This window comes from Salvia hispanica, chromosome 4 (genome assembly GCF_023119035.1).
Source record: "Salvia hispanica cultivar TCC Black 2014 chromosome 4, UniMelb_Shisp_WGS_1.0, whole genome shotgun sequence".
NCBI classification, from domain to species: Eukaryota; Viridiplantae; Streptophyta; class Magnoliopsida; order Lamiales; family Lamiaceae; genus Salvia; species Salvia hispanica.
In genome coordinates, this window is record NC_062968.1 from 44013358 (window position 1) to 44034492 (window position 21135).

General features: G+C 36.4%; 1 protein-coding gene, 1 long non-coding RNA gene and 1 pseudogene across 2 annotated transcripts; all 3 read left to right on the top strand.

Annotated features, from left to right (window-relative positions):
- Positions 1–2622, top strand: LOC125221159 (annotated as a pseudogene).
- A 219-nt stretch (positions 2623–2841) lies between these two features.
- Positions 2842–4147, top strand: LOC125217600. Its single transcript, XR_007175760.1, has 2 exons — positions 2842–3083; positions 3917–4147. It is a non-coding gene; the product is annotated as an uncharacterized LOC125217600 (long non-coding RNA).
- A 9620-nt stretch (positions 4148–13767) lies between these two features.
- LOC125221160 (BRASSINOSTEROID INSENSITIVE 1-associated receptor kinase 1-like) lies at positions 13768–15009 on the top strand. The gene is made up of 3 exons (XM_048123285.1): positions 13768–13824; positions 14445–14827; positions 14931–15009. The coding sequence occupies exons 1-3, from the start codon at positions 13768–13770 to the stop codon at positions 15007–15009; spliced, it is 519 nt and encodes a 172-aa protein (XP_047979242.1).
- Positions 15010–21135: the final 6126 nt, after the last annotated feature.

The window sequence follows — 21135 nt, forward strand, 5'->3', positions numbered from 1 at the left end:
ATGGATAATGGAAGTGTAGCATTCTGGTTAAGAGGTAAGCTCAATCAACCATTCATATTCATTCGATGGTCTCATTGCGTTCTGTTAAGGAAAGTAACCGTAAATAGTAATCAAGGCAAGTTTTGTATAAACAATAATTGTGTAGATTTTGTTTTGTTTGTTATATTATAAAGTGTTTGTATTTATTATGGGAAATTTTTTTATGCATACATTATATTTATAATAAACCTACTGACTGCCTGCTCTGGATAGGGCTGGGTATTCGGTTTGTCGGTTCTCGGTTAACCGAGAACCGAACCGAAAATGTCGGTTTTCAGTTAACCGAGAACCGAAAATAACAGTTACGGTTCGGGTCCGGTCAGGAGCCCCGCATTGATGTCGGTTATCGGTCCAAACCGAGATTAACCGAACCGAAAACCGATTAATTTAAGTCCACCTAAATTGTAGACTCATATTTACACGGGCTATGAGCCACATATGTATATACCAAAGCCCAAAGGCCCAGATGATAAATTTCACAAAGGAAGAGGCTTATTTTTTATAACAATGTTTTGTATTCTTATTATATTGTCAAAGTTGATGTGGGATATTTTAAGATACATAAGTGATTTTGTGAGTTTATGCAATTTTCTTAAATGCATGTTTTTAATGAAGGTGAACAGAAGGCGAGACATAATTTAAATTTAAATTTAAATAATACAAATAGATTAACATGATTGTTTTATAGTTTATAAATTGATTTTTATTTTATTTTATGAGATGTTGGCAAATAGTTTCAGCCTTGCTTGTTAATTTCTTTTTCATTTTTGAATTTCCTTTTCTATTTTCTTAGAATAATATTTCCACAAAATCCTTAATCCTAGATTCTATAAATATTAGCCGAGATTAATAGATTACAATTATTAAATATTTTTAGAAGTTTCTATATGGAGTAGGTATTAAATAACTAGTATATATAAAAAATAATTTAGCCAACATATTTACAACTATGAGTAAAGTTTCGTGGACTACGTTGTACATAAGAAATAATTAGATTATATGCAATAAATTTGTAAATAAGTATAGAGAATGATAAGGATAAAAGATAAAAAAAATTATGTTGAAAACATTGTCCCACATCGTTCTATCAACAGAGAAAGGAGAGAATAGACTATTATAAAAAGAAGAAAATAGAACAAGGATTTACCAATAATCCGTCAATGCATTTATTGGCTGTATATATCCTACTTTAAAACTCATGGAACAGCATAATTAAGTAAAAATTTTCAGTAATTTTCGGTTCCATCGGTTAATGGTTAACCGTTCGGTTCTAACCGAACTAACCGACTACTTCACGGTGCCGGTTTCGGTTTTTGGTTGGGAACCGAAATATTGTCGGTTAACCGACTTGTCGGTTCGGTTACTAACCGAACCGACCGAATCCCAGCGCTAGCTCTGGACTTGGAGCTGCAAAGGGTCTAGCTTACCTGCACCATGAATGCCCCAGGAAAAGCATTCATTGTGATGTTAAAGCTTCAAACATATTGTTGGATGAGAACTTTGAAGCAGTTCTTGCTGACTTAACCTTGGGTGAATTTGTGGATTGCTGCGGTAATGATATTGTCACTCCGGTTAAAGGAACAATGGGTCATATAGCTCCTGAGTATCTCTCTGCTGGTAAGTGTTCAGTGAAAAATGATGTTTTTGGTTATGGAGTCTTTCTTCTCGAGCTCATCACCGCGAAGAGTGCGTTCGAACTTGCTCGGCTTCCCTATGATAATGACATGTTGTTACTAGATTGGGTGAATCTTCCTCTAGTTGTACCAATACTCTGATAGGGACGCACATGCACAGAATTGCAAATTATCTAAATAGTTTGACAGTTGAAACTTAAACACTGTTGTGTTAAATGATATTTTATTGATTGTACATTGATCCTGTGTTGATGAGTCTAGGAAATATTTTCATTTGAAGTAGAAATTTCACAAATATAAACTGTCACGAGGCAGTTTCAAGTACCCTGTTACTTGGTTCAATTATTGTTATGGTTACTCAAGTATATATAATCTTACATCAGGTAAAGGATATTTACAAGGAGAAAGAATGCAAAAAAAAATGATAGTTGATGCAGAACTTCAAGGTCAGTTCATAGATGAAGAGGTTGAGGAGTTGTTGCAAATAGCTCTGATCTGCACACAGGATGATCCAGAAGGACGTCCGACGATGTTGGAAGTTGCAAGGAGGTTAGAAGTTGTGTATCACTTGGCAAAGGGAGAGGCAGAGTGGTCCATGGAAGATTTCAAAGAAGACATTTTCGAAGGTCGAGATGTCGAGAATTTTTCTCTGGATAAACTGCATGCTGCAACAGAGAGTTTTAGCAACAAAATTATCAGTGAAAATAGTTTTAATGTGATCTGCAAAGGCTGTTTAGATGGATATCCTATTGCAGTTAAAAGATACAATTCTCAAAGTCTAGAATATTACTTTGAAAGAGAACTAGAGATTGGACAATTTTGTTCGCAAACAATTCCAAATCTAGTTCGTGTGATTGGATTTTGCCGGATGCCAGAAGTACAACTGCTTGTCTTCCCGTTGATGGTCAATGGAAGTGTCGATTCATGGTTAACGGGTAAGCTTGACTGACATTTATTCAGTTCCTCTTCTATATATATATGTATTGATAGGGGTGCACTATGGTCCTTACACCCCCTTAGTGTTAAATTCAACACAAACCACAACCCTTGGATCTATATTTTGGATGGTGGAAATATGTGTACCCGTGCTACATTATTTGACCAATAATTTACATTATAAGGGTAAATTTGGTATCACGAAATTGAGGAATCAGTTTCTAAACTGCATCAGCGTAAATTTCGCCCCATTATATGAAACTAATTAGGAATAACAATCCACATTCCCATTCACTCATATGTCAATCCACTCTCTCTTCTCCCTCAATTCTTCTCTACCGAAACCCTAGCCACCCCAAATTCGGCTAGATAAAACGGTTTCTCTGCCATTTCACGGCGTAAAGACAACGGGAAATCTACATTAGTCCGCTGAGCAAACAATTGTCCGTCGTGTTCTACAGAGGCCGAAATCGGGTAATTTTTCGACCGATATTGTTTGGGCTTGAAACATGGAGCTATATATTGTTGTGATTTTAGTTTTCAATATTGTTCAATATATTGAGATATTGGTTTTCCAAACAAAGAGATTGGTTTATTATACTATGAAATTGGCTACGCTTCTTTATATTGTTGTGATTTTAGTTTTCCGTACTGTTCATATGAAGTTTTTCTCTAATCTGAGAATTTTGTACATTATGTTTCCCAATTCGTTCATTATTCAGTTGTTGATTAATAATTTGATTGTGTTTGCTTGTAGTTTTCGTCTCTATATAGTTAATGAATATGCTACATTAATCAAAAGACATATGTACATTATTGATGTGCTTTTTTACATTATGTGTGGTGATGTTAAGGACTGTGCTAGTTTGGTGACGTACATTATTTGATTATTCTTGTTCTGAAAGTCTTGTGATAAATAATAGTACATTACAAAGATGAATAATCTACATTATACATTATTTCATACTAATGGGCTACATTAATCTATGTTATGGTATGATATGTTACATTTTTAAATCTTTTGAGTTACATTATCTACTCTATATGATCCTCTGTATCTTCTTTCAAAAGGCAGTTGTACATTATCTACTCGATATGTGCTATATTATTCTGTTTTGTAGTAAGTTATGTTACATTTTTAAATTTTTTTATACATTATTTACTCAAACATGTACATTATTCTATAATGATGTGCTACTGCCACATTATTGTGTGTTATATAAAACTCGGCTACATTATGGTTATGTAAATCTGTGATAACCAGAAATGTAATATTTTGGCTAATCAATGTATCTGTTTATGAATAGGTACAGAGAGGGCGCAAATCGAATTCGATGATAATGAAGAGTCTGCTTGTTTTGGATTTCTTTTGGGTTTGTTGTAATATGATGAAAACAGAAAATAATGAATGTTTTGTAACTTAGTTTTAGAAAACAATGAATGCTTTTGTAATGGTTAACTGTTAACTTAGATTTTGGGAATGTAAAAGAGTTGTGATGTACATTCACATCTAAATAGTGTAACATTTATATATCAAATAATGTACATTTACTATCTAATGATGTGGAGAGAGGATCCCAACATTACATTACTTGATGTACGCGTATACATTATTAATAAACATACATATGTTGGTTCTCCAATATTTTGGTAATGTAAATATACTTGACAGTTAATGTAAATCTTAAACAATTATTAATGTAGAATTATAACGATACCATATGCAATAATATTATAATGTAGACAACACATGAAATAATGTATGACACATATACATTAAACGACTATATTTGAACATTATGATAATTATGAATTCAATGAACATCAATACCACCACGTTCACTAAGGGCATGGAGTTAGAGTCATTCCCCTAGGGTCCAATTGTCCATTGTGCTAGGATATAGTACCTACAACTTCCCGTAGGGAACCCCAGTGGACTGAACTTAGTTCACATCCCCAAAAGGAATGAATTCAAGTTCCTTTCAACATTATTCTCTTCAATCGGAACATTATCAGTGTTATGAATGTACATTATTAGATACTATTGGAACATTATTTACTGTACCAAATCTAAAACACACATTAAAAAATGAAATTTAATTCATGTGGTGGTACTATACCCTAGCCCCATGGGTTACTAAACTCAAGGGGAATGATTCAAACTCCCTGCTCTTAGTGATGATTTCTTTTGTGAGTGTGTACTGCAACCTAGCCTCATGGATTGTAAACCCATATGAATTCAATTCTCGCAAAACATTAAATATTTACACATGTACATCATTTAGTATTACACGTGTTCATTAAAGGCCACTGGCGTACATTTTTAGTTCACAAAAGGCTCATATCAAATATTTATATACATTATTAGAACGCAACATGTACGTTAGTCGAAAAAAAACATGAAACAATGTACATGTCAGATTGGTTTATGCAAAAAAATAATAATAAAACAAAAATCTAAGTCTAATGTGGGTGGTGTGAATAATACGTGATATGGATATGGTATATCATAATAAAAAAATCAAACTTAATTAAATAAACAATTATCATTTGTTGATACGAATTATAATTAAAGAAATTATATGTAATGTGGAAAGATATTCATTATAAAAAGATATGGTAATTAGAATCATACATTTAAATAAGAAAACCGATTTTAACGTGGTTGGCGTGAAATTAGGAACATTTAAACAAATTATAAAAGCATATTTCCTAAAGCACCCTTTTTGATTTTTTATATACTTTTTGTAATTTCCACCTGGCATAATTAGGAACATTAGATGGGAATATCCGACGGTTGTAATTAGTGTTGCGTTTTCCAAATATATAGTGTAAGGAGGAATACCCCCCTATTGATATATATTTTGGGAATTTGATATTTTCCCTATTTTGGGAAAAAAAACGGAAAATTGAAAAAAAGAATCACCCGGGATGACCAAATTTTTTTGGTTTTAACACTAGTTAAAATGTTTCAATAGTGACACCCTTTTGATCCGTAACAAAACACTTGACATCACGTTTCAACGAAAAGGGTATTTGAAACGTTTTTAAAAAGTCACATGTGAACCTAAAAGGTTAAAAGGTCGTTTATTGGAACGAGTCTTTGTACACCTAAAATCGGAAAAAGGGCGGGAATATTTGAAAGTTAAACCCCTTATTTTATTATGTTAAGGAGGTTTTTAAATTTTGGGAAAATTCCGTCAACATCGCGGGGTTTGCCCGACGATCAATGACGTAAAATTTGGGGGGAAAAACGGTTTTGGGATCAGAAAAATTGATTCCCCAATTCCCAAACCTATTTGTTCTTGTACAAGAGAGCTGTTCCCCCCCAGCGGCAAATTATACCTTTCCCCGAGAAGTGTAAAGTGTACAAAAATTAGAACCCTAACTATTGGGATCTCTAAACCAAAACCCCTACCCGGGTTCATCCCAGTGAGTACCCCTTTTTCAAAAAACGGGTTAGTAATTCCACAAGATCCTCCGGATAAAAACAAAAAACTAACAAAAAAGGAAAAACATAATAGATCAGGGAAATAGGGCCCTGGGGCCCGCCCTTAGGATCTTTTCCCAAGTAGAACCAAACCCAAGGGAGCAGGTAAATTTGGGTGATCCCCCTGCATCGTCAATACCTTCACCTCCCAGCCCCCTTCCACCGGATTAAGTCCCCGAAACTACCTCCGGGAAAAAAAACCCCTAGTTCTCCCCTACAAGAAAACCAAGCTTGCCTTCTACCCCTGGGCCCCCGGAATATTCACCCAAGAATGGTGAATAATCTCAAAGATAAACCGGAGAAGCAATCGGAGAAGTAGAGAGAATTTGGGAGGGCAATGGGAATATATAGAGAGAGAAAAAAGTGTATGGAATGAATGAATAAAAACCGGCTCTCTCTCACATACACAAACACATCTCACAAACCCCAACCCAACGGTCGGGAAAAAAGGGGACCCAAGTAAAAGAGCCACGTGGAAAAGTTTCCGGTGAAAGGGGAAGGGTTGGGCCCGGGGGCCCCAAGCCCAAAGAATGGAAAAAAGGCCCCGGAACCCCAAATTTAAATGGCCCCGAGCAATAATAGCCCATATATTCAACATACCCCACCTTGGACTCTTATTCTGGGGAAACCCTCATGGTCAAAAAGGTGGCTTTCTCATTTCCCCCAAAGGTTATTTCCCGACACCGAGAGCAAAAAAACCTATTGGTCAAGGAAATCACCAAAGCATTGCCTAATCAAGATCCAAGAAGATCACCAATGACTAATAAAACCGGTCTTGTGGGTCTTTCATCCCAAAATGATCTCATGACCCAAGGCTACATAGTCAACTAGGACTTCCCCCGGGGCTACTTTTAACCCAATCAAAATGAAAAAACCCTTCAAGGGGAGTTTATCAAAAAGATTTAGTCCCCATTCGGGGGTTTTTTGTCAAAGCCCCTTTTTGAAGAAAAATTTAAATTTTTCAACAATATCTCCGATGTAATAAAATCTCACATCAATATGTTTTGCCCTTATCATAGAAAACGGGGGTTTTTACATAACCGAATACGATTGAGAATCAAAAAACAAAAGGGGAAAAATTTCATTCACAAACTTAAGTTGAAAAGAACTCCCTTTAAAACGCATTCAAAAAACCAAGTTGGAGAGCCCTTTTAAACCCAAAACCTTTTCCTTTCATTGCCTCATTAATAGCAATATATTCTTCGATAAAGAAGAAAAACCCATTTATGTTTTTGGGGGTGATTTCCCAAATTTCACTGACCCGAAACCGCAAAAACACATAGGGGTAGTTGACTTCCTTTTTTCCCGTTAAAAATATTTGGAACCCAAAAACCAGTTAGTAAACACCAAAAAATAATTTAGAGTAACCCAACCCTACTTGGCGGTGCTTAAGATATCAGAAGCCACTTAAAGCCTCCCAATAAACAACGGGATTTGCCATATATCTACAAAAAGGAAGACACATCATAAGGCAATAGGGGGCCGGGTGCTAACCATCAAGTACATCCCGACCCAAAAAAGTTTAAAGATAAGGGATTTTCTTCATGGCATAAATTTAAAACTGAGACTTAAGGCAAAAATTTTTACTCAACATAAAATGGAAAAGCGGGGGAAATTTTTGGAGGGATTTTGCATAACATGTTAAATTTCTTCAACACTTTATACACATAAGGTTTTTGATGGGGAAAAGAGAAAAAAGCTTTCCTTTCCTCTCAATGCATATCCCCGGGGGAACAGCACCCCCAGATTTTAAAAATGTCAAAATTATCACTTAAAGAAGATTGCAAAACCTTTAAGGGTTTTTAAAACAAGGTCCCTGATCGTATCACCCCAAAATATAGTAAAAAAACACAAAAACGGAATCGGGTTTTTCATGTACAAGCATGCATAAAAGGTACTTTACAAAACCCCAATTTATGTCAATTATTAAATTGATGTTAAATTCCGGGGAGATTGTTAACCATGGGCCCTTTTTTCAATAAACAAACATGATTAGGAAATTTGGGATAAACAAAATTATTAAAGTTAAAGTAAATAGGTTTATCTAAGTCACCATGCAAAAAGGGAGTCTTAACATCCCCTCTTTTTTTAATTCCCAAATTTAAAAAGAGCCCAAAGGGGAACATTAATCTCCGGTTTGGGAAATTTAACAATAGGGGCCCAAATTTTCCCTATAATCTTTCCCCCCTTGTTGGGTAAAGTTTTTCCCCCCTTTTGTCAGCCTTTACCTAAGGCCCTCCCTTCATTTTTTCCCCCCCTAAAACCACCCAATCTACCCTAGAAGCACCCGGGGGGCCCAAAATACGAATCCAAATATGATTAACAAAAAAGAGAATGCCCTTTCCTCCTTCATGGCTTTATGCCATTGTTCCCAAAATTTTGATTTAACAAACCCTTAAAATTAAAGGTTCTTCTCCCCTGATTCATACAAATTGAAAGCCGGGTTAACAAAGGGCCCGGGGCCCCCATAAACCAAAAATTTCCCAAAGGCATTCCTTAGTTTCCCAGTTTACCCCAGCAAAAACACATAATTCCAAGTCGGAAACAATGGCATTCTGAATACCACAGGGGTATTAATCACATTCAACAGGGGCAAAGGGGGAAAAATTTCTAATAGGGTAGCATGCTCATTAACCCCCGGGAACATTCACATTTTTGGGGGGTCAATTTTTAAACACATTTAGGTTTTTCCCCTTTTTGGGTGTGTCATCGGGGGTGTGGGAAAAGGAAATGTTTTCCCCAAAGGTTGCTCCACCTCACTTGGGGTATCCCCTAGGATGCTCCACCGTAGATTTTGTGGACTCCACTCCCCTAAAAGGCTCATTCTCCCAAAGGGGGAGTTGGGTTATCGGGGAATTTCAAGCAAGGGGAACCCAAACTCATTAAACAAACATCCCCTGTAATTCTTTCTTTAAAAAGGGTTGATCTCTTAAAAGGATCCTATATCCTTTAACACCCCCCCGGGGTATCCCAGAAAAACACCCCTTTTGGGGTCTAAAGGTTTTGGGTTTATCGTTTTTTTATGCCCAAAAAAAAAAAACATCCAAAAACCCAGATGAGAAATATTAAAAGTTTTTCCAAAAACATATTAACACCGAAAAAAAGGAAAAGAGGGGGACCCTTTAAGATAAGAGTCCCAAAAAACATTCACCCCAAAATTTCTTGGACAAACCACTTTAAACAAGCATCATCACTTTTTTAAGCAAAGTTGCTTAAAATTTTTTAAACCCCATTTTTGGGGGAGTATAAAATCTTTTTTATGTTTTTAAAACCAAAAGCAACCCTAATTCATCAACATGCTTATTGCAAAAATCCCAAAACCCTTATCTGTCGATGGCCTTTAAATTTCTTTTTACCCAGGTTAAACAAATTTTTCCGAAGCAATTTTTTGTAAAAAACCCCCTCTTTGTGTCTCCCTAAAAAGCACTACACTTTTTTTGAAAAGTCATCAATTATGGGCGAAATACCCGGGCCAAAGGAGACACGACAGGGCCCCAAAACATCCTATGCACTATTCAAAAAATATCCCTTTCTAACATTTAGCAAGTAGGAGTAGGGGAAAAAAACTTTGTTTTTTAACCAAGCAAGGATCCCAAAAAGGAGATCATCACACATTCCGGGAAACGATAAGATGGGATGCTTTTTGAATTAAGGTTTGCCTTTTTGTGGGCCTACCTTTTTTTGGGCCGCCAATTTTTCATTTTCACAACATTTGCATAGGCTTTATCACGGGTAACAAGCACGGATTGGAAATACAGACCACATTTCTTTTTTGCTTTGAACGGGCACATAGACCCTTTGCAAATTTTCATGCGGGCCAAACCTTTCCCCTTTTCCCCTAACCCCATTCTCAAAAGGGGATTTTGACATCAAATTATAGCGGGGGTGGGGGAAAATATCTCAATCCTGGGGTTGGCAAAAACCCATTATAAACTTTAAGCACCCCCGGCCAACCCCAAAAATCTCAAATTTTTTGTCATCCCTGAACCAAAGGTTTTGTCCCTTTTAGCTGGAAAAAAATTTTTTTAAAAAGGGCTAACATGATAAGACATCCAGAAAGGGAGGCCAATCATTTGAAGTAAAAAAATGGGCATGGGGACATTCCAAAGGGAAAAATTTATGAACCATGAAATAGAGTCACCAACTTTTCATAAGTGGTAAAATTTCCAAGGGGTTTCCCTTTAAAAATTTTTATTAGAAAAAATTTTTTCTTCTTGGGCTTAGTGCACTCCCTTTTTTTTAGTGCCCAACATCCCCCGTTAAAACACTTTCTATAGGTCTTAGGGTCTACGACCTAGATCTATCTTTTTTCCATTAAAAGTTAGAGCCCCCCCTTCATTTTGGGGGTTTTTTTTACCTACCCCTTCATTTAAAAAAATTTGTTATAGGCATTCTTATCGGGGAAAATTTTTTTCCCCAAGTTCAAGTTCTTTAGATTTTGGGGGGCTAACAATCAGATCCGGGGGAAAAGGGGCCCCCATACTTTTTGGGGCCTTTTCATCACATAGGAGTGAATGGCCCTTCTATATTTAATTTTATAAGCATCTATTGTGGTGTCACCGGGTCCCAAAAATCTTGAACTAGCTTTGAAACCAATCCACATTATCATCTATGTCCTTAGCAAAATCAAGCTTAAACTTAAACAATTTTTCAAGCAAATACATCCTTGAGGACATAGAAGTTTCGTAAACGAGTATCAAGTAATTTCCACATTTCGAAGCGATTCAACATGATCAACTTTCCTAATCACGAATCAGACAAATTTAGCACAATAGTGGGCCTAGCCAACTCATTCATCTCATCTTTCTTATCCTCAGCATATCCTAAGGTAAAGAACCATCAACAACCTTGAACACCTTTTGCTAAATTAAAATACACTTCATTTTCTGTTTCCAAATAGCAAAATCATTTTTACCATTATAGGGAACTAAACCCAAGTTGAGACATTTTAGCAACAATTTTTGCAAGAACACGGAAGCAAGACAGAAACACACAAACTTGCACACCGAAACACAAAGACATTCACCAGCAACACAAGAACAGCCACAGGGGCTTTCACACAATAGAAAAGGACCTCAAATCCTTGACCTCACGAGCAACACCGGCCAAGGCTATCCCATCGCAATCACTCCTACTTGGAGCGCATGGGGTCACTTGGCGTATAAAATGCTTGGTGGTCAAGTAAAATGAGATCACAAGATCATTGAGATGCAAGAACCAGCGAAGCAACACGAAGCAAAGCAGAGAGTCCTAAGTCTTTGCCGAGACTATCTACCAGAAAACAAGATCCCAAGCTTATAGGTGGCACTAAACGAAAAGTAAAACCAGGAGATCAATCCAATTTACCGAGCGAACCCTCACTCGAAGGAGGATTCCACTTGCCCACCTCCTTATGCAACTTGGCGTCTTGGACTAGTCCTCGTGGCTCGATACCACTGTAGGGATGACGATCCCGTTCACTAATTACCAAGACCTCTTTGTTCTTGTACAAGAGAGCTCAACCAAACTCTAACCCACGCGGCTGATATACACTATTACAAGAGTGTAAGTGTACAAGTGATACAAGAATTAGAACCCTAACTATTACGAGATCTCTCAACCGAAACTCTAGCCGGTTCATCCACTTAGTGAGTATCCGCACACTCAAGAACCGGTTAGTAACTCACACAAGATCCTCTCGGATCGAAAACAAGAAGCTAACACAAGGAAAGCGAATAGATCACGAATATGGCTCGAGCCCGCCACATAGCCCGATCTATTCAACTAGAACCAAATCCCAAAGGGAGCAGATGAATTGCGGGGTCTACCCTCGCACCGTCAATACCTTCACCTCACGCCCCTTCACACCGGATTAAGTCACGAAACCACCCCGAACGAAACCTAGTTCTCACACTACAAGCAACCGAAGGCTTGCCTTCTACACACTCAGACCTTTGGGAAAATTCACCCAAGAATGGTGAATAATCTCAAGAGATCAACCGAAGAAGCAATCGAAGAAGTAGAGAGAAGTTGGAGGGCAATCGGATAGAGAGAGAGAAAGTGTATGGAATGAATGAATACAAAACCGGCTCTCATCTCACATACACAAACACATCTCACAAACCCTTAATCCAACGGTTAGGAAACAGGATCCAAGTGAAGAGCCACGTGGCGGATTCGTGAGAAGGGAAGAGGATGGGCTTCGGCCAAGTCCAAAGAATGGATAAAAGGCCCGGACACAAATTAAATCAGCCCAAGCAATAATAGTCCATATATTCAACACGGTAGTCGCGGGAGCTTTGCCCGTCGATCAAACCAAACAAAGAAAATAAAATACGATAAAAGGGATAATTTGATAGTGGATACCTAACTTAAAGAACAGGAAAATAATCCTAATAAATATGAAAAGATATGGCAGATCAATAACTAACTAAATAATAATATATGAGAAATATTTTAGGAGATATGCTCGTATCAATTTCCCCAGTTGAAATCTACCTTGTCCTCAAGGTGAAACCACGAAGCCACGGAGAGTGTTGATGAGGATTGTAAAATCATGTGCTTAAGATCCGAATGCTCTGCCTCATCTAATGTAGGAATTCTGCAATTATGTAGATTCATTTTTCTTTTTGCGGACAAATCCCCCCTTGCACCATTATAACTCCCTGAACTAGAAGGAATTTTTGAAGAAAAACATAACCTCCTGGATCAAATATGCATGATCGTCTTCTTGCACCAAATAGAAGAATTGTACATCTCCTTTCACCATCTTCATCAATAACATCCTTGTATGCTTCACCAACCTTAAGATTCCTGAGTCCTCCTGCAGCAACCTTCGCAATCTTAACATATATTGCCAAATTTGCAATAGCCTTCTGATCATCTAAACTCGATGGATTAAGCATCCTTTGGTCTTGTTCCCTCAAATCATGCCCATCTCCACCGTAAAAGCTATCTGGACTGTCATCAAGTGTCGACAACTGTCTGTGGGTAAGATAATCTTCCTCATCAAGACTTGCGACACAATTAAACAACTCCACAGCAACATCGTTCTGCGTGATATGCAGTGCTGATTTTTGTTGGTTGTGGGGAGTACCGGACTCTCTGCCATCGTTGACACCCGCTTCTCCATTTTTCAATTCATTGAGCAGCTCTCTCATAGTAAATGCCTGATTCCCTTCCACCTTAGAATCAGTCTCCACGTCCTGGTTTGAGTGCACCACGCGGGAATCCGCATCACTTAATTCGCTGGAGATTTCTCCTTTCGACGCAGAATTCGACAAATCGGGGTTCTCCGGCCGCAATTCCCTTGATCTCTCAGCATCAGGTGGCTGTCCATCAGTGTCGCTGGGGTTAGGCTTCTGGAGATCTGTCGAAGGTTGCTGATAGTGACCCATGTACGACGGCCAGTTGTGCGACATCAGGTAACACACCAGGGTGGGCGGTTCGTAGGTTGCAAATCCCGTGTTGATGAACGACGGGTGGTTGTATGTTGATGCCGGTTCCGAATCAGGCTGATATAACAAAGGCGGCTGGTACTTGAAGTAGGGTTCTGGCTGGTTGTCGAAGTGGGGATCAACCGTCGTTTGCCACGGCGTGACATAGGCCGGCGCCGGATATTGCAGTGGCACAGGGGCAGTTGGTGGTGGTGGCCAGCCGGTGTTGTTAACCCCAGAATTGAAGTCGCATATGGCGGCTGTTCATATGCCGCTGCCAGTGGCTGATGGTGGCTGTATGGCTGCTCACGTTCGTCCATCGTGTCAAATCTCTTGTTTAGTTTGTCACAGATAGCCATTATCTGGTCACATAGGGAAGACAAAACGATTTCCTCGTTGGTGTGAGCCATGAGTTGCGAAGATGAAAGCACCAAATTGTTAAGGATGAAGTTCCTTAACTCGGATAATTCGCGTCGAACGTCCGGGAGCTGTTCTCGACGATCAATCCGGCCAAATTTAGGGATAAACGGTAGTCGCGGAGTTTTGCCGCGATCAAACCAAACAAAGAAAGTAAAATAAGGAAAATCAGATAATTTGATATATCTTAATTGATCGAATGAAGAACAATGTCCACTATTTATAATAGTGGATACCCTAACTTAAAGAACAAGAAAATAATCCTAATAAATATGAAAAGATATGGTAGATCAATAACTAACTAAATAATAATATATGGGAAATATTTTAGGAGATATGCTCGTATCATATTAGGTTCTGATTGCTTAACATATATTCTCTCACACAACACAGCACATTAACGTTTCCTTGTATTATAACATTAGACATATTAACATAACATAAAGCAGATGAGTGTTTAATTATTGTTTCAAATTGCATGAGCATAAGTCTTGGAATTTACTATATGAGCAGGAAGATGTGAATCGCAGGCCTCCTCTCACTTGGCAACAGAGAAGAAACATAGCACTTGGTGCTGCAAGGGGTCTAGCTTATTTGCATGATAAATGTGAAGAGACATTTGTTCATTGCGATGTCAAAGCTGCAAATATATTGTTAGATGACAACTTCGAAGCAGTTGTTGCTAACTTCAAATCAGCCAAGATCATGGACCACAACCAGACTCATATTATCACTACCGTGACTGGAACAATTGGTCATATAGCCTCTGAGTACCTTGCCAGTGGTAAGTGTTCAGATAAAACTGATGTGTTCAGTTATGGAGCGTTTCTTCTTGAGCTCATCACCGGACGAAGAATTGTTGATCTTATTCACGTAACCGATGAGAATGACAGGATGTGCGTTGATTGGGTGAGATCTACTTGCCGTTTAAGTTTATGCTATGAATACTAAGAATTTGCAGTTTGTAATTCCTTATTTTCCTCATACATCTAATATCAGGTTGAGGAGATGGGAATCAATGGCTGACGATGAAGGTGGTGATGATGATGAGATGGAGGCAGTGGTGAAGAGGGGTTGAGAGTTCAAGAGGGGTTTGAAAAGAAGGCCGGATAAGAAGAGGATGGTGGAACTTCTAGTTCTGCATCAGAAGAAGAAGTAAGTCAAGATGATCATAGGATATAATATCAAATAACTTGAAAAATATCACCATTGTTCTTATCCAAGCCTACGCCAGTCATTAGTTTAATTTCTCAACATATTTTGGCTTGAGTTGTCTCTGACAAACAACGACTGTAGACATCTTAACATCGAAGATAAGGTCCCGGATTAACCCGCAACTGCTTACAATAATCTTCGTATCGAGAGCTCACTTGGGTGGTCCTCTTCCTGTCGCATTCAATGCTATTAATAGCACAGATTGTGGCACCAAAGCCCTTGCCCGATATGAAAGGGCCGTGGCAGTTGTCCATCCAAAACAATATGGAAGCCTTGATTGATATAAGGGCATTTGTGGCAATGAGCTCGGTATATTTTAGGACATTGAATGTGTTAGGTCGCAATAGGGCTTTGATTGCCCGCCATTCTCTTCAATAAAGCACAAGCCTACGTATAAGGGTAATGTGTTGATAGCCTACTTCCCGTTTCATGTGCGACGTGTGCAAAGAAGGCCGCGATTTCCCGGTTGGAGTCGTCAATGGATCTAATATTTCCCGAAGGTTGGATATGAGGCCATCGCGAGGAGAAATCTCACACGGCTATAGAATCCCTTCCCTTGGCAGCCGCGTGGGCGCTGAGTAGTTCCGAAGGTTGGATATGACCTGGCTAGTGCTCATGGTTTGTGTAACCTCCTCAAACACGAGACGTCTTTCCTTATGTCGAGTAGAAGCACATCAAACTTGTAGGCACCGACAAACTTAACGTCGAGAAAGAACCAAGCAGTGTAATACTACTAAATTGCTAACTAAAATGCTAGATAGAAACTAAAATGTCTTTCTCGCTCTCGAACCACACCTATTTATAGTCCAATACAAACTACATGAAAGGTCATAACATTAAGGGGATAAAAATCAAATTATTAAGGTGATGGAAGTTACAAAAGGTAGATAGTCAAAAGGCTCTCCATGATCTATCTCCCCCTCTAACTCTCGTTTTTCTAGAGATAAATGAATTTTAATTTATAGGTCGCGCCACTCTCGTCTTTATTTCTATAGACTTATCATAGTTTAATGAATTCTAAATCTTTCCTATAATTTCTGGAATTAATTTGCCCCACTATTAATGAGTTTGTGTAACTAATTTTTTAGCATTAATGGGGATCTATAAGTCATTCCTAAAATTTTGTGAGCTAAACAATTTTTGGAACAACACATTTGAAGTTATATTAAAAATCATGTTTCCTTCCACGACCAAAATGAGATTTTGCAATCATATTCATGATCATAGTAGGTCTTCATTTTATCTAAACAAATAGCAATGAGAAATTGTTTTCCAAGTTGCGCAAAAAAACAAAAAAAAATTTCAGAGAAGAGAAGGAATGCTAGGAAGGAAATATGGAATAAAAAATCTTGTTTTGAATTTAATTGTTTGGTACATAAGAATAAAATCTCAGTTGGCATGAAAGTTGTGCAAGAATTGAATTGGTGATGCATCGATTGAACTGAGTGTCTGTGAAAAGATTATATAGTTGGAGAGAGATAATAATAGAAATAAAAGTAATTTTGAGTATGTAAGTGGAGAATCAAGAACGTGACTCGCCTCATTTGAAAGAAAATATTACCAAAAATAAAAATAGCTAGACAATTTTTATGAGATAGATCAAAATGAAACAGACTCTAGTTTTATCAATGGATGAAGTATGAAAATTGATTATGTCACAACAACATTAGCAATCACTTAAATAATGCTAATGTAGAGATACTCAGCAGATCAATCTTCTATGTAACCTTGGATAAACACTTGAGATCTTAAATAAAATGCTCCATCTGGCATGTGTTGATATCATACTTGGGTCATGATGCAAATTTTTAGAAATGTTGAGAGGGAGAAAAATATAATTTTATACTCTTTCCGCTCCATAAAAATAGGTCATTTGGTATGTGATGCACTATTTATTAGACTAAAATACTGCAAGTATACAAGATAGATCTAGTATAGCTAAAGGACGATGGGATATCGAAACAGGGAATAAGATTGCAACTATCTATCATATACTAAGCGTCATATACTATTTGGAGACACGGATTTTTGGTTTGATTAATTAAACTAGACGAAATAAATAAACTAATAACAGAAAATATAAAAACAAATATAATACAAAAACAGCTAAATTTTTGGTTTGATTAATTAAACTATACTAAATATATAAACTAATAACGTAAAATATAAAAACAAATATAATACAAAACAGCTAAGGAATGCGAATTTTAGGAACCACAATCAAAAGCTAATATCCAAAGGACTTCCTTGAATTACGGTCTTTAGAGTTACTAAGCTATCACGTATGTAAAATTATATCATCTCTCAAGCATACAATTTGTAGATTGCTACCTAAAACCGAAGTGTCCTTCCTAGAACTAAGACAACTCCTAAAAGCTCCTAAGATAAATTTGCTTATTCAAAGGCTCAAATCTCCCGATTTTATTGGCAAAGACGTCAATTTCTCCTCTTTCAAATTAAACTACTCACTTCTCGCTTCTTGTAGTAAACACATGCATTCATAAGATGGCCAATCAAACAAATGTATAAGCACAAGAGAAATCGAAATAACGCAAGAGCTAACAAGGAAAAACGATTGAATAAAAAACTTATAATCATAGCATGTTTACCAAAAATTCTACAAAAGATGTTTAATACTCATAGACAAAGTAAAACAACAAAAAGTACTAGACATGAAGAAAAACAAAACAAAACCCAAGGTTGAATGATGTAGTCTTTCGTCTTCTCTTGCCGGATCTGCAGAGCTCCGCTCCCATGGAAGATGGAAGAATTTAAGTGTGGAGTATGGGATGGAAGAAATATAGAGAGGGGGAGAGTTGGAGGCCTGGAGACGGAAGAAGGTGACAGATGGGCCGCCTAATTTCCGCCTAATTTTGACTGCATTGCGCAACGTCTCGTAAAATGGCCATAACTTTCTCCACAGAACTCCTGATTTAGATGTTCAAGGTACCCACGTGAAGCTTTTTCAAAGATGAAGAGAATGATATGTATTAAGCACTGATTGGACTTCAAACTCGTTGGCAGATGGGCTCGAACAGAGGCTGCTGAACTTTGACACTTTTGTACATTTTTTGTATCTATTTCCATCATTTATCAACAAACACATCAAAATACCAAAATATATAATATATGCAATTTAAGAACATAATTTGCAAGATTGACATATAAAACGAGCCAAATCTAGGCCTTAAAAACATGCAAATCCCATGTTTATCAAGATGGACACGTCAAACGAGTTTTAATGCATAATTGGTAAAGTATGAGAGAAGGAGGAAAAGTAGTTGAAATTGTGTAGTAGATAGTGAGTCCATAAATAAAAAAGTAGAGAAGGAGAAAGAGGTTGCTATAAATAGATATGAATTATTTGTATGAGACGAATGCAAAAGGAAATATGGTCTATTTCAGTGGACGAGGAAGTATATTAATGTGAAAGAGAATTTTCCAATAAAGAAAATGTGACATAACACGTAACACGTAAATAGGACAAATGAGAATATATAAAATCCTACCTTTATCGTTGGAGCTCGGCTATAACTGAAAAGTGATAGAGAAAACCTGTAGAAGGAAAGAAAAGAAAAGTGTGTTCTTCAAGTTATTCACTTACTTATACAATGCAGTCTCGATTTTCAACATGATCGGATGTCCTAAAGTTATTCAGTCGTCTTAACATTTTAACTGGAGGTAGAAGACTAGTCTAGCTACATTATGACCAAATGAATCCAAATTTGAATGGTTAGATCTTCGGTTATTAATTTCTTAACATGGTTGTTGTGTTCTTGAAATGTTTATTTCAACTATTTTGGAGTGTGTTGATTGTCTAGTGCTTTCATTATGTTGTTAAGAACTAGATATCATTGTAAACTTCATAGTTATATTATCTTCTTGGTGGTAATGGATTTGGTAGACCATGGTCGCGTAATTTTTATCTCTTCATATAGAAGAGAGTTTTCCACATACAATCTTGTTGTTATTTCCTTTTATCATTTCTTGTTATTATCTTGTTGATTCGTCTTACATTTAGATGCTAGAATATTAATCCTAGCATATTCTAACAAAGTTGAATGGTTTATTTATTTGACGTGATTAGACCATTTCCAATCATGCATTAAAATTCGCTTTTTGGTGTAAAAATCATCTCCAACTATAGACCAAACTCAAACTAATTTATAGGTTTATCTATGGAACAACATCAAATATGGTGTTATTGCCAAATTATGAGATATTGCAAATTAGTCCATTATTATTTCAAGAATATTTGAGTCAATATGACGCTATAAGAAATAAAAATTCTCATCCGAAACTTTAAAATGCGCTAGTTGATCATTTTGTGATAAGTGAGAACAATACACAAATTTCAAGTCTTGAACTTTTGCTATTTTATATGATTATTGTGATAGTTTTTAATAGTTGTGATAATTTTAAATACGTTTCGACTTATGTTTTGGTTTTATTATAGCATGTAAAGTGCATTTTAATTTCAAGTTAGTAATTTTTTTTAATATAATATATATTCAGTACATAAATATATTAATACAATAGTTTAATTTATTCATTCAATTTAAATCAAATTATTGATAAGTTTTGTGGGATTAATGTGTAATTGAAATGAGTATGTAGGCTAATTGAAAATGTAAAAAGAGCAGTTTGGAATATTTTTTTGGATTTGAGTTTGACGTAAATAATTGAGTAAAATTATTTTGATTGTAAATATATGGAGCACCTAAATTAGGTTTGAATTTAGTATAAACGGATAGAGATGACCAAAGAAGTAGACCACTCCTCCCAAACTATAGGATTAAACTAACAACACTATACAAAATTTGGAATTTAAGAGTAGAACTAATAGTGAGTTGAAGGTATTTTGAAGTCTCTTTCTATTTTTAAAGACGCATATCCACAAAATTGTCAAATTGATATTCTAATAGGTGGTTTTTCCTTAGGAATCCTATCTCACTAGTAATGATAAGAGTTTTAATTTCAAATTGATAGTCTCGTCCAAAAATAAATATAGAGTAAATAAATGACGTAAAGAAGAAAAGTGAAAAGAAAATATAAATACAATAAAAATGGAAAAATAAAAAAATGAGTAATAAAGTGAGTATTTTTCGTGTCCATCAAATTTAATCTCATCTTTTCATTTCATGGTATTCATAAAAAATAATCTCATCCAAAATTAGAAAAAATTTCATAAATTATTAAAATTATTATATGTATTTTCTTTCCTATTTTAATCACTTTTTTATAAGTTAAAACTAAGCATTGATGGGGTTAGCAAAGTAACGTCAGGCCGTTTCCACCTAGTCTAAGAGCATCCGCAATGGTGGCTAGCGACCCAAGCCGATTCTCATCGCCGATCGGCCACCAACCATTGAGTTGGCATCGCTGAATCGGCGAGTCGATCGGCGTAAGGCCATGTTAGCCGATGCGTGGCCGCTATTGAGGCTGTCGACGGCACGCCAATTTTGTTTTTTTTAATTCTTTTTTTAATTTTTTTAATTCTTTTTAAAAAAAAAATTTAATTCTTTTTTAAAATTTTTGAAAAACTATATAAACGCGATTTTCTCTATCTCTAAATTTCGTACAAGAGCAACATCTAGCATGGACAATAACAACTAGCCCAATACAAAATTAAGACCTAAAACAAAGACCCTGTCTGGCAGCGACAAACTATAATGTATTCAAGGTGGTTCAGTGTGTAGAAGTCGGATTTTTTTTATTATGTTATTTTTTTGATTTTTAGTTAATGTACTTTTTTTATTTAAATAAAATTAATGAATTTTCCTGTATATGTCTCAGTAAATTTAATTCCGATTTTAATCGTAATTTTAATTCCGTAAATGTAGATATTTTGAATTATTTTTATTTGATCGCTACATCTAACTGATCGATAGTGATTTTTATATGTCTTGACGCAGAGAGAGAATCAATTTGCATTTACTTGACATAGCTTAAACACCATTGCGATGCTTTAACTAGGAGACAGAGTTGA